At 47.5% G+C, this 16469-nt stretch overlaps 5 protein-coding genes across 5 annotated transcripts; 4 read left to right on the forward strand and 1 right to left on the reverse strand.

Moving 5' to 3' along the window:
- Positions 1-1208: 1208 nt before the first annotated feature.
- Positions 1209-1640, forward strand: CDV56_105304 (uncharacterized protein; the record flags this gene model as incomplete). The annotated part of the gene is made up of 2 exons (XM_026758923.1): positions 1209-1225; positions 1277-1640. 2 exons carry the CDS (start codon positions 1209-1211, stop codon positions 1638-1640), a joined length of 381 nt encoding a protein of 126 aa, XP_026616751.1.
- Positions 1641-2368: 728 nt separating this feature from the next.
- On the reverse strand, positions 2369-3408 carry CDV56_105402 (thiamine pyrophosphokinase-related protein; the record flags this gene model as incomplete). The annotated part of the gene is made up of 2 exons (XM_026759021.1): positions 2369-3308; positions 3377-3408. 2 exons carry the CDS (start codon positions 3406-3408, stop codon positions 2369-2371), a joined length of 972 nt encoding a protein of 323 aa, XP_026616752.1.
- A 2226-nt stretch (positions 3409-5634) lies between these two features.
- CDV56_105654 (NmrA/HSCARG family protein) lies at positions 5635-6835 on the forward strand (the record flags this gene model as incomplete). Its single annotated transcript, XM_026759273.1, has 4 exons — positions 5635-5643; positions 5801-5965; positions 6037-6451; positions 6507-6835. 4 exons carry the CDS (start codon positions 5635-5637, stop codon positions 6833-6835), a joined length of 918 nt encoding a protein of 305 aa, XP_026616753.1.
- Positions 6836-9409: 2574 nt separating this feature from the next.
- Positions 9410-11099, forward strand: CDV56_105925 (uncharacterized protein; the record flags this gene model as incomplete). The annotated part of the gene is made up of 4 exons (XM_026759544.1): positions 9410-9695; positions 9747-9878; positions 9954-10259; positions 10318-11099. The coding sequence occupies 4 exons, from the start codon at positions 9410-9412 to the stop codon at positions 11097-11099; spliced, it is 1506 nt and encodes a 501-aa protein (XP_026616754.1).
- An 877-nt stretch (positions 11100-11976) lies between these two features.
- Positions 11977-12954, forward strand: CDV56_106099 (SDR family oxidoreductase; the record flags this gene model as incomplete). Its single annotated transcript, XM_026759718.1, has 3 exons — positions 11977-12260; positions 12323-12504; positions 12566-12954. 3 exons carry the CDS (start codon positions 11977-11979, stop codon positions 12952-12954), a joined length of 855 nt encoding a protein of 284 aa, XP_026616755.1.
- Between the last annotated feature and the right edge of the window lie 3515 nt (positions 12955-16469).

A 16469-nucleotide genomic window follows, 5' to 3' on the forward strand; every position in this document is an offset into this window, starting at 1 on the left:
TAGGTTCTTGCGATCACAATCATGGCGCTGAAATAGAAATCCTGATTGCATATTATCGACGGTAGTCATACAGGTGGCGAGGATAAAGAGACAGCCTCCATCGCTACTGACCGTAGGACGCACCATCGTGTATACTGATTCTCTTGGTACATTGATTGTTCTGAATATTCTATGGCTCCCTGGTCATAAATATGATGGAGTCAAGCTTGCAGAAATGCCCATATCCTCGTTGCCGCCAACTGGCAAAACTACCAAGGCTGTCATCTTTGTGTGTACCGCTGTGCTATGAGTAGCCCCGGATAGAAAGTGCTCAGAAGTATACCAGGCACTAAATTCCCTGATTATATGTTTCTCCAGTCCGCGAGAGCGAGATATCTAAGGGAGATCTTTTCATCTCAGACATCGCTTGGACTGTGGCTAAAGGGCTGATCCGACATGCCTTCCACGCAGTAGTATATCCTGTGAGGGCCATCGATATATATGATGATAATCCTTCAATTCCATTCAAATCAGATAGACCCTCCTTGACGATGATTCAGGACCTACGGTAACACTCTGCTTTGCGAGAAGTTCTTCACTCGTGTTGACTCGACTCTTGGCAAGCTACTGGCTAGAAACCGGAATGATTGGCTTTACAACTGCGTTGAATGCAACCTAAGAAGAAACTAGACGTGAGCTCAGAGAAGCAAGCCGCTACTAGTATGTTCTTCGCCCCTGTCGCAAAATGGTCAGAAAAGGTAAACATGAATCATGCTCAAGTCCAACATCTCTGATCAGAAGAGCTCTGTAGCATTCCGAATCAGCCTGTGTAAAATGCGGTCCATGTACGCTCTGCCATTATTAGTCCCACTGGGCTGTTTCAAGCCCAGTCTCGCGGAATCTGTTCTCGTAAGTTCATCACGCATAATTTCCATGAACCGTTGTTTGATGACGTTAATACCATGGATGGGCTTTGCAGACTCTGGGAACTTCTGGCAGGGCTGAGGGACGCGTGATAGGTGAAGTATGTCTAAAGGCGACATGGATTGTTAGAATTCTGACCATCCTTGAAGAACAGTGACACAACAACCTACATAATCAATTGTCCTCCAGCAAGTGACAGAACGGCTTGTATCAGAATCGATCCGGATGCGACATTGATTGCTCCCAGCTGTAAGCCTTCGATGTACCCGCTCAATGGTCATGACTGACCAGTCTACGACTTCATCATGAGCAATTATTGGCAGTATGTCCTGCCAGGGAAACAATTACTTCTATGACGCTAATGATGCTCTAGCTACACAAGCTCCGGGTGCACCTTTACTGGCTCTCCCACACCCACCACCGCCACTTGCTCGTACACCCAGTCGTGGGACATTGGCTCTTCCACTGTAACGCATGATATGACATACGTTCTTCCTGGAACCGAGGTCGAGGAAATCGTCTCTGCTACCTTGACTGTGGCAGGCACGGGTCCTTTTCATACAGGCACCGCTGCGACTGCTACTGCAGCTACAACGGATACAAAGTCGGGTTCTACTACAGGTACGACCGTAGAAGGCACTTCTGCCACGAGCACGACTGCCACTGGGGATGTCGCAGGCAGGACAATGGCGCCGATAATGCTGGCGGGTGCAATGGGGGCTGGTACGTCGCTGTGAGCAAATTCTCGTTCACTTTTCCCTTTAGATATGCAATGGAATTATGCACCAAGATATCTTGTTTTCTAGTAAGGAAATCTTTCCAAGCTATATATACATTGTCAAGGCAGACATATCTATATGATATAACAGCTTCTAGAGAATGAGAGCTCAATATATAGGCTCCTACATCTTTCAGGCAACCATGTCAATTCTCGCCGAGTGTAAATTGACGAGAGAAGCCTATATAATGCTATAGGACAGAGGAGAGGTCCCTAACAACACAAAATGCGGACAGAATGCTCACACATGTGCTAGTACAGTATCTCAAGTAAGCACGCATATTGAGCCGCCTTGAAAGGGTGGGCAGCTAGATTGCTGGGAGGATCTGAAGCTGGCCCTGCGCGCCCAAGGCACAGTCTCGAGGAAAGAACAATATTTGGGAGAATGAACCTCTTCCGAACAATGTTTCACTCGGTGTGAACAACAGCCCAAGTGTAGGATAAAACGGTAACTGATCTTGCCCGCCTCTTTCCACTACCTCCTATATGAGGCAGTGTACCGAACAGGCAAGACCGGATATGATCACATTCCCCGCAACGGAGTGCTGTTCCGGCAGGTCAGAGTGGCTATTGGGCATTTTGGGTTGACTGATATTGACTTGAGAGAATCTAAAGGATCAAAGAAAACCGTTACACTCTGACTGAAATCCTTGGGGCCGCTTCAGTAAAGTCAGAGTATGTACATGATTATGTGGACCAGTGTGCTGTAGGAAATGGTAGCCGACGATGCAGTCTCTCTATAATCTCATTATACGCTGGCTCTGTTTCTGATGTGACGATGCCATGCCGAATGAAAAAGTCGATGACCACAACAGCACTATTCGGTTTAAACATTCCACTGCCCAAGGCGTCAAGCACCTGGTCCACATTCCAAAGTCGAAAGCCTTCCACCTCTGAGTCTTTCGGCCGGGGAACAACACCTTCATCAAGCTTAAGCTCATATAGGTATTCAACCTCGGGTAACAGAACAGCCGTCGAGGCATCCTGTTTCCCAACCGCAATAGATGAGCCTTTCACATGGAAATACGAGATAGACCCGACAAACCGCATGCCAGTCTCGATAATCTCTCGCTCGATAGACGCCTCCTCTGTAGCCTCGAGTATCATGGCACTTCGCGGTGACTCTCCCACGCTCAGGGCCCCGGCGGCCGTGCAATCCAGCATACCTGGATAAGTCTGCTTCTGCCTCGAGCGCTTGGCAATCCAGAGGCGAATACCATCCTTTTTATCCTCGACATAGCAGAGCATCTGCACGCCGCTTGTTACAATGCCAAATAGTGCGCTGGCTGACCGTTCGATCTCCAGGACCACGTCGCCGCCCGGCCCGTACACTGGGAATCTCTCGTTGCGCCAGCCTTTCAGGATGTCCCTATATCCGGCTTCTATCATCCTGTTGATTGCGTCTTGAACGATTTTAGTGCGTGTGGACGTTGCATTGTCCGGGGGCGTCATCAGGATAACTGCCCCGGAGGAGTCGATCAGCCAATGTTCTTTTGGCCAGGGGATACTCCGCACGAGGGTGTTTGGGATGTATCCCAGAGTTGCATTGATGCCTTGTACTTTGAATGCATGGTAGGGCTTTAGGCTTTCGGCGAAGAGGGCTGGTTCCTCCTCGTGGTATGGGAAGCTATGATGTATTAGTAGCTATACATTGAAAATGGTGCAAGAGCTGAAGGGGATACATGCTTATCCAACTCAGAGACGATGTCAAAGAGAGTTTTCGACATGGTGGGATGTGCTGGAGGTTCGATCAGGGGATGTTTGAGGGAGGAAGAATGTATCGGGCTTACACCGGGTATGTTGCAACGTGTTCTGAAGTCTTATTATCTGTGCTATTGATTACTTGAACATCTATCACCACCTGGGTAGATCATATATCCCTTTGCCTATCATTGCCTACTTCGTCTACCGTAGTAGGATATTTATTGCCTATCTCGACATAAAGCTTTCTGGAATTGTTTCTTCTGTATTTCCCAGAGCTCGATCGATCATAGAGCAATGCTCGCAGCAATTATACATCCCCAGAGCACCGCGGTCTTATGTCAACAACTAGTATAAGAGTTTACATATCTCCAGACGAGCTCTCCCATATCTCTGCTTTATACTGTCTATCTTATCCCGAACTGCTAATCATCTACCTCGTATGCCTACAGGATCACCACTTTGGATTATGGGGCATAACAATCATACAACAAACCTTTATTCGACACTCATCAATAAGCTGCGAATAAAGGTAGACGAACAATGACTGCTATTAAACGATGACTGCCGTCAACAACTCCAAGACAGAAACTATAATATTGACTAAAAGCATAGGCTGAATGTCTGGTCAATATCTAAAGATTTGGGTCTTCCCCTTTTCCCTTTCTGATAGGGGAATTATGTCTGTTTTGGCACAGGGGTTCATATTATCTCGCTGAGTCCTTGCAGCCTGCCTTGTTTTGCATTTAGTGTTAATAGCTAGACTGGGCTGCAGACAAACACTCTATAACAGAGTTAAAGACATTCTTCCTGCTTTAACCTTCAGGGAGTCTAGTAACTAAAAACTTATACTACCTATAAAAGTAAGTGACATATCCTTCAATGCAGTTGGATCCAGTGACACTAGGTTTTGGATAGAGATTATCCATTATATAAATAGCATTTTAACATGAATCATTAATAGGTAAGTTATAGGCTTGCGAAGGTCACTGATGATCTATTACTCTATGAGCGCAGAGCTACCATGCATTAGCTCTGCAAGCGCTATATTTCCCTTTATATTCTTTCTACGCTTGCTGAAAACGCGAACCTCATAGGCGTGGATAGATTAACCTCATCTAGACCTGCCGGACGTACAAAGGAATAGCCAAAAGCGAAGGAAGAAAGTAGACACCAGGTGATCAAGGAAAAGGGGTTGGCTTGACATAAGCGGGACATTGGTAACGAGTGTCCGGGTGAGATCTCTTTATATAGGACTAGGGTTAGGATATGCCAACTCCCTGTTCCATCCCAAGGGCAACGGAGAGGTGTTTAATGAGGAAGACTGGTAGTTCCATAGCGAATGGAACTATGCTCTGGGGCGACACGAGGCCTCGCCGATCACGCGATCAAAGGACATCCAGCTGGGTTCTCCGCTGCAAGCTGTCATTATACGTAGAGATGAAAAGGTTCGCTTCGGGTGCAGCTACAAATACGATGGAGAGGAAAGGAGACAGCTCTTTTGCTCCGCGGGCTTGCGGGATATGGCTGTTTGGACTGCTCCGGATTGCGATGTGGCTTTTTACGGGCTGAAAATGCTTCCGAATTGAATGGTGAGATCAGACTATGCTTTGTGTCAAAGTGCAGGAGTTACTGAAATACTATTACCCTGAAAGAGTGACTGTCATGACGTTATTTTAGTACAGTGGTATAAGTTCTCCGTTACTTTGTAACAGAGGGCTAGGATAGCCGAGGGGGTGTGCTCCTATTCTGCTAGTAATCTATGCGTTTCCGTCAAGATCTTCTCTATTCTCATAAAAGTCAGGGCAATGTCTTTGATATAAGCAATTGAACACCTTTTCTGAATTTAACCACTATATAAAATTGCTTAGTACTTCGATACTAAGAAGTTACTGACTCTCCCTTTCTCTTATACAAAATTGCCAATATGAAGTCTATTAGCATCTGCTTCAAACCTCTATCTTCTACATCAAAATGCCTACATAAACACACCGCTAAAACTGCAACAGTGTAAGAGTTAGTAAATATATTTGGTGGCTGAGTTATTAAGGCTTAATTAGAAATGTTGAGGTCATGAGGGTTGGCACGGATGTTGTGTGGTAAATATACATATACAACACCTACCTTCGACAACCACAGTCAAAAAATAATTACCAACCACCACTGATTCAGCACCATATTACAAACTCGGTGGCATTCGCGTTTCAGTCTACACAATCGACTCTACACAGAGCCACTGCCGCCATAGTGCCATGGGCGGAGTATGATCCCGGGTCTTAGTCATGAGCCGCCTGAGTGATGACGTTGTGACAATGAGGATATAAAGACCGGCTGGAAGTGCTCTTTGAGGAAGGAGACTCGACCTAAGCAGTTTGCCATTGTAAAGCACACAAATACCGATATCAAACCATCTCGAAGCTGATCACCGTTTTTGGAGCCACCGGAAACCAGGGTGGTTCCGTCATCAAGCACATTCTCGAGGATCCTCAGCTTTCCAAAGAATACAAGATCCGTGGCATCACCCGGGATACATCGAAGAAATCGGCTCAGGTACTCGCCAAGAAAGGTGTTGAGGTTGTTTCGGTAGGGTGCTCCCAAGTCCCCAGCCCTGGGAGATTTCCATCGGTGCAACGGGAACTGATATAAGGATATAGGCCGATTTGAACTCCGTTGAGTCTCTCACCAACGCTCTGAAGGGGACTCACACCATTTTCCTGGTTACCAACTACTGGGAAACTGCGAATGGCGACATTGAATATTCCCAGGGTAAGAATGTGACCGATGTGGCCAAGAATATTGGTGTCTCGCACATCATTTTCTCTTCGCTTCCTCATGTGGCGGAGGCGACAAACGGAAGGCTGAGCCATGTTCCTCATTTTGACAGCAAGGCCAACATTGAGAAATATATCAAGAAATCTGGACTCAAGAACACCATTGTCCTTCCTGGTTACTTTATGAGCAACCTCACTCAGATGATCACCAAGGGTCAGAACGGGGTGTATCAACTGTTCTACCCAGTTGACGGTGAGAAAGCAAAGTTTCCCCTTTTCGATGCCGCCGAGGACACTGGTAAGATGTTCGATCCTGAATTAAGGGGCGTTCCAGACGTAACTAACTCTCCTAGGTCTTTTCGTGAGAGCCGCTCTCAAAAATCTGGATAAATTAGAGGGAAAGCATGTCCTTGAAGCTACTGCTTACTACACTCCTGTGGAGATTGTCGATACCTTCTCCAAGGTTACAGGGAAGAAAGCGGCCTTTGTCCGGGTTACTCCCGAGCAATACAAGGCGTCATTGCCGGAGGCTGTCGCTCAGGAGTACTTGGAGAACCACCTGTTTGTTGAGGACCCTGGTTATTTTCTGGGAGAGAGTCTCGACGACAGCCTGAAGCTGCTTGATTCTAAGCCCACTACCTGGGCTGAATTCGTCAAGAAGAATGCTGCTGCCTGGGACTGAAAAGCCTGCGTACAATTGAGCTTAACAGTCTTGATAAAAGACTATAGGTTCTCCTGGCCAGCTTTTAAGACGGCCTTCTAGATTTCAATACCTGTCTGAAATACAGAAGTTGGCACAGCTATATTCATAGGCTTAAGTACTTCATCACAGACGCTGCAAAACCAATAATATTCACGCTGAGAAACAATACAAAAGCCTGTATACAAATTCCTTTAGTGCCTTGATGCCCGAGCTGATCCAAAGTCTTTAAACAGGAGAGTAGCAAAAATGGAAACCACAAGGAAGGGAGAACAAATACTTCACTCCTCCAGGTTCAACACTCCGTAGCGCTCCAAGAGCATGCTCAGTCCGCTCTAATACTGGAATTGTATCAGTCTCGGCTGAATCACCCCAGACCACGTTGTGTAGCAAGCACGGAGAAATGTGTCAGTCCAGAAAAGGCTTTTAAATATGCGTAAAACATCTTCCCAGGCAGTAATCTGTAGGACCTGACAGGCTCTTTGAAGCATGAATATAAACCAATTCTGAGTTGCCGGGTCAGGCGCACAAAGACATCCCAGCATCAGTTCCCAAAATGTCAGCTCCAGAGTCGCGCATAGACGGATGTTCGGGCCCTGAAGAATTGCTCTGAGCTCAGATGATGTGCCCATCCGGAACTCATAGGGGACGGCACTTTCTGCGTGGAAAAGTCGCAAGAATATTTTCATTGCGAGGCTGAACGCGCGGACAGATGGCCGCATGTAGGTTTCGGAGCCGGGAGACTGACGGCGAAGGAGCTGGTCAATCGTGTCACAAATGTGTGTGACTTTCAATGACTGGCTTTCTGGAACATTGCCGAACTGTAGACTGAAGACATGACGCGCAAGACCGAATACTGCTTCTTGCGGGACGGGACCAAAGCTAGGGAACCTAGACCCGCACAAGGTGGCTGCGATCTCATCATCAGGTTTCCCGGTCTGACGCGCCGTGAGGACGAGGTGATTGACAAGAGAGCTATGCTATAGTCAGTATCCTGATCAGAACAGAAAATGGGACCTCCGCGGCTTCACCTCGATATAAGATCTGACAGCCAAGGTGGCGGCGGCTTGTGTGTTTTGGTCATCCTGAAGCTTGCCATCTGTGCGAGCCCAAGCATGTGGGTGTTCCAGGTGTCCTCATCCTCCCTTGAATGCTGCCCAGCATTAGCTCTGAAGGTTTTTCATAGAGAAGTCATGGAGAATGAATGACTACAGTGACATACAGCGCAGAATGCTAGCGTGAAGACGGCGCTCATGAGGCCGTCACTAAGACGGTTTAAAGGGTCGTCGAGCTGTTCATTAATTATCTGAATAGCTTGGCTGTTGTGTGTGTAAGCTGCAGCTAGGCAATCACTACCCCCTTTACTCTGATGATAGTGAGTCGCTGCTAGACAAATCGTTGCCTCCATCATTGCAGGCTCGGAGAACACAAGTTCAAGCCAGCCGTTTTCCGTCAGACCATCAGCTGTGTTAGGTATAGGCAAAACTGCCCCATCGTTTACTGATATGAAGGTGATGGGGTACGAAATTTTGAATACTTGATTCGAAGTCAGTTGGTAGATCGCTATGAGCGTCATAGGAACCCTGTAGGGTCTGGTCAACATACAGTAATCCAAGAGAAATGCACCTTTATTGGACAGCGAGGCGGTTAATGGATGTGCTTTATGAGCCACAAGGGAAGTGACAGCCAGCCGAGTGTGGGCTCCATTGTATAGTGGTTGTGTGCCTGCATTCTGCTTAGGGGGTGCTGCAGTCTGATGTTTAGCGTGTAACTTTGCCCTCTGCTGCCGCCTCTTAGCAAAGTTAGCCCTGGTCGTATACGCTCGCACTGACTTGCTATTCTCTCTGTCCAGGTAAGGAACAGTAGTGTTGATGAAGAGTGGTTTCGAAGCCATCAGGTGGGGTTGAGCATGACAGACAGACAGAGTATTGAAAGACTTAGGAAGCCTTGGCTTTCGAGATATCGTTGTGCCCCGCACTACCTTCAGCCATTAACTTTGCCTGCTAGCCTTGGAATGTTATGTAACTACGGAGTACCTCTCCGCATCATCATTCATCACAGTGAGATTCAAAGTCACAATCGGTGAAATGCCACAAAAGATCGGTGTTAGCGGAGCAGTTGGATAGCTCGGAGGTCCTCCCTCTGCTTCGTAGGCCAAGATGCCTAGCAATCTGATTTTCCTGTGTGGGAATAGTCCTCTGTCTCTACTCCGAGGGAAATTACTAGTTAAACGTTGTAGGCTGATGAGCTCAACTGGGCCCCAGAGATAATTGCCCATCTTTGACCCTCCAGAATTAACTCTCCTAATGCGGATAGGGTCTGGCTGATCGCTTTTTGAATTATAAATCAGAGGCACATTGGACTAGGGAACTCGCTGACAGAATTCTTTAGCAGACAAAGCGAAGGTGCGTGATATATTAATAGTCCTTGGGCAACTGAACCGATTTATTCCCTCCGCATAGATACCAGGGTCTGTACGCCTTTCTTTCTTTTTCTTTTCTTTCTCTGCATTAAAACATAGTGAATGTCAGTAGACCTGAACCGGTCTAGATACTCATGGCACCGAATACATCGATCCTGTTGCAGAATGCGACTATCCTTGTCCCCAGTGGGAAAAAGGATGAATCAGTCATCCCGCTTCGAGAGCATTCGCTGCTCATTGAAGGCAACAGAATCACCCGGATTGCACCCAGGTTAATTGCCCCTTGGCCCACGACAGAAGTGATAGACTGCACCGGCAAAATTGTATCCCCTGGGTTCATCGACACCCATAACCATGTCTGGCAGAGCCAATTGAAAGGAAGACATGCCGATCACACTCTGATTGAATATATCCCTACAGGTTCGCTCCCTCCTGAATTCTATTTACTGAATGAGGACTGATTCCTGTCAGGGAGCATGCAAGCGTACAACTATACGCCAGAAGATATATTCTGGGGACAGCTGGGAGGATGTCTCGAAGCGCTGGATGCAGGAACGACTACGGTTGTTGATCATGCACATATGAACTATTCGCCTGAAAACAGTAAGTGACGTGACCATCTTGAGGGAATATCCAGCTATTGAAGCTGCCTTGTTTGGAAGTCACTGAAGCATACAGATACCGCTGCTATTGCCGCCACCGTGTCATCCGGGATCCGCTCCATCTTTGGCTATGCATTTGTCGCGAGAGTGAAAGAATGGCAACCTAGACTGACTGTGAACTCATCTTTAGTCCCAGACTGGGCTGTGAAGCAAGTAGAAGAGCTCACCAAAGCCGCTCCCTTCGGAGACGGTCGGGTGCAGCTAGGCTTGGCTTTTGATGCATTATTCCTCCCGAAAGAGATCGTTGCGGACCTTTACGATAAATGTCGGCGAGCTGGTGCGAAGCTTGTCACCTCTCATTATGCACGTGGTGCTGTATTCGGTGCGTCAATGAAAGCAGAAATGTGTCAAACCTGCTATCAGAGCTGACAAATTCGAAGGACAACACTCGATTATCGACGTCCTTGACGGTTATGGCCTGTTGGGTCCAGATCTCCTCATTTCGCACGCAACTAACATGACCGACGCGGATGGAGAGAAGCTAAAGAGGGCTCGTGCTTCCGTTTCCTCTACGCCGGACACGGAGCTACAAATGGGACTCGGATATCCAGTCTGCTTTCGCAATGATGTCAAAGCAATCAGCTCCTTTGGAGTGGACTGTCACGCGAACAACGGATCCAGCATCATCATGCAAATGCGACTGGCTCTCCAGGCTGAACGCGGGCGCCGGAACAAGGCCCTAATCCTACAAGGAAAGGCGGCCAGGCATCAGAGTATCACGGCTCAAGAAGTCTTCCGCTTAGGGACCATCGGAGGAGCACGCGCCGCCAAAATGCAGGATGAGGTTGGATCGCTGGAGGAGGATAAACTGGCCGACATTGTTATCTTCGATGCGCTCAGTCCGGCAATGGTCTGTGCCGCGGAGCAGGACCCTGTGGCTGCCATTATATTCCACTCGTCTATCGGCGACATTGACACCGTCATTGTCGACGGCCAGATCCGGAAAAGAGGAGGAAAGCTTGCTTCTATCGATGTCGACGTTTCGGACACAAACATAAAGCCAGCAAAGTCTCGCCTGGAATGGTCTGACGTAGCAAAGGAGCTTCTGAAGAGTCGACAAAGAATAAATGAATTGGATGAGAAGCGGTTGTCTGGAGATATTGAACGTGCCGTGGATGACCTGGCGATGGCGTTCCAAATTGGTGAAGGTAGCCTCGTTTAAGACAAAGTACGCTGGAGCACTTTAGAGCAGAAATTTAACTTTTTCCAACCTCCAGTGGGACAGTATCTACCCCTCTGGCCACTTTCTTGTAAACACGCAGATATTGTTCTGGACAATGATGTGGGCGCCACCAAGACTGACGCAGGAGTAGACTCCGTGTCTATGCCTCAACTACTTCCGTAGATATCTGCGTATCCATCACAGGCTGCAGGGAGTGGATTATTCAAGATAACATGAGTGAATAGACCAGCCGAAAATGAGCTGGCGTCTCCTTTGTCGAGATATCCGCCCCGAGATGAGGAGAGCCAGCCACCTAGCGTAAAGTGCCACTATGACAGTGGCCCAGTGAGTCAGCGACCAATTTGAGGAGCGGACTAAGAGCTAAAGAGAGTAACCACAGAGGCAGCCTTCGAACGCCTAAATCCGAATGGTGAAGGTGCACAGTAGATAATCTTTCCGGCTGCTCCGCCAGTTACGGCAATAAGCTTTGTCTACCCCTCATGGCTGGAAGTGGATGACAGGCTATTCCTGCTTAGGAAAACAAGATTGCTTGGCATTATGGGGCAAACTGACCAGTCTAGGATAAGCGCTTTTTGAGTGGCCTATTCTTCTCTGTTCCGGGACGTACACCATTATCACTCTCAGACCTTCTGACCTTGCTATGCCAGATCGTTAACGCATCCCCTCTCTTAAGGAAATAGTCTAATGTGAGTCGCAGAGGATGAGTCACAGCAGATATTGCCGTGCCCCCACGATGGAAGGAATTTTTAGAAGCAGACAGATAAAAAGCTCCGGAGAGGGGATCTTTACCTCGATTCCATTCCCATACAGTTGTCTTTCACTCGTGTGTCTTTGACTCCTCGTGAACCAAGATACTATGTCTCCGCTCGTTTGGCTCGTTACAGGATGCTCCTCCGGATTTGGCCGGGTCTTCGTGGAGCAGATTCTCTCTCGTGGAGACTGTGTCATTGCAACCGCACGCCGAGTCGAAAGCATTGAAGATCTCAGGAGCAACCGGGTCGCCGTCTTGCAGCTTGATGTGACGAGCGACCAGGAGACTCTCAATGAGACGATGGCAAAGGCAATTGCCATCTACGGTCATATTGATGTGCTGGTGAACAGCGCCGCTTATATTGCTGCTGGCGCCTGGGAAGATGTTTCGTCAGTATACCCAGTTGTATGTCCCAGTCTAGGTAACCCTGTGAAAGCTTATATTGCCGCAGTGATGAAGAGTTCCGTGCAAATTTTGAAACGAATGTTTTTGGTGTTTTGAAAGTCACCAAGGCTCTTCTGCCTCATTTCCGACAGAGAAAGTCAGGTACAACGGTCTTCATCAGCTCCCGATCAGGTTGGTGTGGGGACCCATTCGTGGGTCCATATTCAGGAACCAAGTTTGCCCTGGAAGGTCAGATACTTCCTAGGCTCGTTGATCCAAATGAGTGAAGCTAACTAAAGAACCATTCCAGGCCTCGTCGAGAGTCTCTGGAGGGAGACAGAGCCCTTAGGCCTAAGGACTCTCCTGATTGAGCCGGGCCGGTTTCGAACGCTACTACTCTCGAGCGCTAATCTGAAAATCGCGCCGTCCGGTATTCAAGACTACGCGTGTCCATCGGAAGACTTCAAAAGAATGCTCGCCATGGAGGATCGCACGCAACCCGGGAACGTCGAGAGAGGCGTATCCATCATTTTGGACCTTGTTAGAGCAGAGGGCGTCGCCGCAGGGAAGAAGATCCCTTTTCGGTTACCCCTTGGTACAGACTGCTATGAGTCGATAAAGGAGAAATGCGAGGAGACATTGAGACTTCTTGATGAGTGGAAGGACGTTATTAATAGCACGAATCATGCTGACTGCTAGTTCTGGCGACTTTGAAAATGTATACAGACTTAGTGCCTGATAGCATACAGTCGGTGGTTTCAAATATTTTGCTTGCCATATGGCACAGCTAAGCTGTGAAACAATAGCCTGCAATCCAGCTGCCTGAGATGAGGTGACGAAAGCTAGTCGCCTAGGCGGTTTGTCCTACCTCAGCGAGAAGGAAAAAGATCCGTAGTCCCTTCTCAAGTTCAATTACAGCTGAGGTGACCCAATTCTGTATTCATCGAGAAGCTATCGGAAAGAGGAGGGTTCCAGCTTAATGAAACTAATGGTCTGTCAAGCCCTCGGATAGATTTCTACTACGATATCATTCTCCGGTTATGCAAGTCGATGTCTGGCAGATCCCTCTTTTAGGTCAGATACTGCTTGATCAGATTCGTTACAGCTAGCCTCATTATCACGCCTGTATGCGTTGTGCTATTGTACTTGCAGCTTTCAAGTCAGCCGTCTAAACTCCGAATCATCCCCTTATTCATCATCTAGAGATCCTTCAATCATAATTCTCTCAAATTTATCGTTATGGTGCTGTTTGATATCATCGATTATTGGTTCAGGCCCCCTGTGGTTGGATTAGTTCATGTCGGATCCTCTATTAAGATTTGACTTACACCAAGTGAAATACTGGAGGAAAGATCCTTGGGGAGGGGAGTATTTGAGCCCCCGAAGCTTCAATATACCTAGAAGGGAGTTATTTCTGATATTGGCCAAACCCCAGACTGTTATGATGCTCACTCATAGATTTCCTGCCCATCTGCCTCGGGCTTGATCTGCACCATGAGACGTTTCTGATACAATGAATCATATGTAAGCAGCAGCTCCTCTTGAGGTATCGATGTACCTTGGCCTATCTTGGCAACAACTAACCTGAGACATAATTGCAACAATTGTAATGTAGTATGAGTTCGGTGGTTGTAGTCAGATCTGTTTCTGAGCTGGCCGGGCGTGGTAGTTGCTGATTATGAATCGTTGAATAGACGAGAAGGGTTTTTTATACTGAACAAGTTCCGCTACATTAAGTCATAAAAGGCAACAGAATATGATTGTACGACATAATTACATCTTTCAACCTCGAATCTTAAGGTGATTGAATCATGTACATCATGAGAGATGAGTATGACACATCGACTCCGCTTGCGGCAAGGTCTGGATTCAACATGGCCCAACACATATTACCCTTCTCAACAGAGAGCAGTCTGGCTGCTGCAATTGGATATTGCAAATTAAGGGGCAATAGAGGACCTAGGTTGAGTTAAATCTTAATATAGTGGGAATCCACGATCTAGTAAACTCTCCAACCGAAGCAATCGAGAAAGCCCGTCCAGATCTAAACTTGGTCTTAGTGTTTTTTTAGATCAACACTCTCTTCAAAATGTATTTTCGTTCTATCGAGGAGATGAGCTGCATGAATATACCTGGAGGCCTATTGTTAGTTATCACGTTCATGATTGCAAGTGACTGGTTGACGGTTTCTTTAGCTGTTTTTCGAAGTGTCTACATTGGAGAAAACCTCAGTGCATTATGGACCTCTAGTCTGGCAGACAGTACAGGTTCAGATAATGGTCAAAGTCCTTGGTCACGGATAATTCCGAGCCAGAGCCTCTAAGCAGCCTTCACCAGACAAGGGAATCATAGTCATAGCACGCTGGCTGATCGTGTCGAACAAGTGGTTCCCATGGTAGGTTCAAGCTCTGAATGACAGCCTCAAAGCAAAAATCATTTGAGCATGGCTTAGCAGCCTCATACTGACGAGTGGATCTCTCATGTCCTGGATACGAATCCGCAACCCGCCATTGTATTATTAACAGAGCGGCACAGAGGGGCACACCGGTAGGAATGCCTTTACAGCTAATCCTAGTTGCCTAACCGTGGAGGAATCGGTCTGTGAGGTACCACTAAGGGTATATCAAGAAGTAGTGCACAATTAAAGAAATATCGGTCCATTGTAGGACTCCTTTCTAATCCCTACTAATGACCCAATGCCCCTCGCTATTCCCCAGCACGCCACATAGGTCTAACTGAGAGATATACCCCAATTACAACCACCGTTGTAATGTGCCGGATAGTACTGCTGGGAACGTTATAGGCCAAACATCAGTTGGTTATGATATTCCTCCTCAATCAAGCTTTCTGAGTGTCCAGAATCCTTCTTATATCCGTCCGCCAGACACTGAAGAAAGGCTCCGTTGCCTGCTTCACCATGTCACCGTTACTGGATGCGCGAGCCATGACCCTTATAAGCCAGTCCTGCTTGGCAGTGCTGACGTCGCTGGCGATGCGCAGCTTGTTCTGCGACGAGAAAGGATCGACGAACATCTGGAATGCACGGCGTCGTTCACCGGAGTACACGTCGAGCACGCTGATGGGCTTGCCCTCGTGGATAATTAGCTCCAAGCGTCCGTTAGAGCATCAGCGTCGAGAATACCCGTCGTGAGGCCCAATAGATCGTTTGTACAGAGAGTTGATCATACATTGTTAAGATGCGCGGCATCTCCAACTAAAGCACAGCGTCCACTGTTTAACGTAGTAGCGCAAAGTTGATGCACTCGATACGGAGATGCTCTGACCCCCTTTGGAAATGCCGCCTAACGCATACAACGTTGGACTTCCTCAGGCCCAAGGCATCTTGGATGTTTTCTTTAGCATCCCAGAAGTACTGTTTGAGGGCGTTTATTTATACCTTGAGGATATCGCGATGGAAGGCCATCCGCCCTTTATTTAATTGTCAAGCAATATATATCGACCTTCGAAGAGCTTGTTTCAAATAGGCCACCCAACCAGCGAATAATGTTGCTATTGGCCATATTCTGAATAACATGAGACTCCTATCACATTATTTTTAAAGGATCGTAAAAAGATGGCTCTACAACATGACATTTGGAGTACACCTCTCTCGGAGTCTCCTTCACATGATAGGATCCATGTTCAGACTTGTAAAGGGGTACTCCAAATATCATGTTGCCCAGCAGATAACCAAATCAATAGATCTAAACCCCCATAAGAATGAAGACTTGATGGCACTGGCACATCTTAATGGTTCCAGACAAGGGCAGGGTTGAAGTCATGCCAATCAAATCGAGTGATCCTGCAAAGTCTCTCTTCTACGCCCAAGGAATAACTACATGGCTCGTGGTGATAAGACCGTATCCTTTCATTGGATGTCCTAGGGCTGATCTCCGAAACGCTATCACAACCTCAGAGCTACGTCTACTGCAGCTCAACCGGGGAAGAGCCTATCAGATTATTCCCTCATCCATGGCTTTTCATAAGATACACAAGCCAGACACGCGAAAGCCCAGGCTCTTCCCCGATCCCCCTTTCTTCGCCATGCTTTGTACCCACGACCAAGGCAAAGTACTATTTAACATAAGCTTCCATCAAGTCAAGTCTTCCCGGGGACTCCGTGCAGTCACAGCCCCGCCTTATACATACCACGGCGAAACCATATCGGGCAAGTGTTGCTGTCTGTGATCCTGACTTATGCAACATCATGCAGA

The sequence above is a fragment of the Aspergillus thermomutatus genome (genome assembly GCF_002237265.1).
Source record: "Aspergillus thermomutatus strain HMR AF 39 chromosome Unknown NODE_35, whole genome shotgun sequence".
Lineage (NCBI taxonomy): Eukaryota > Fungi > Ascomycota > Eurotiomycetes > Eurotiales > Aspergillaceae > Aspergillus > Aspergillus thermomutatus.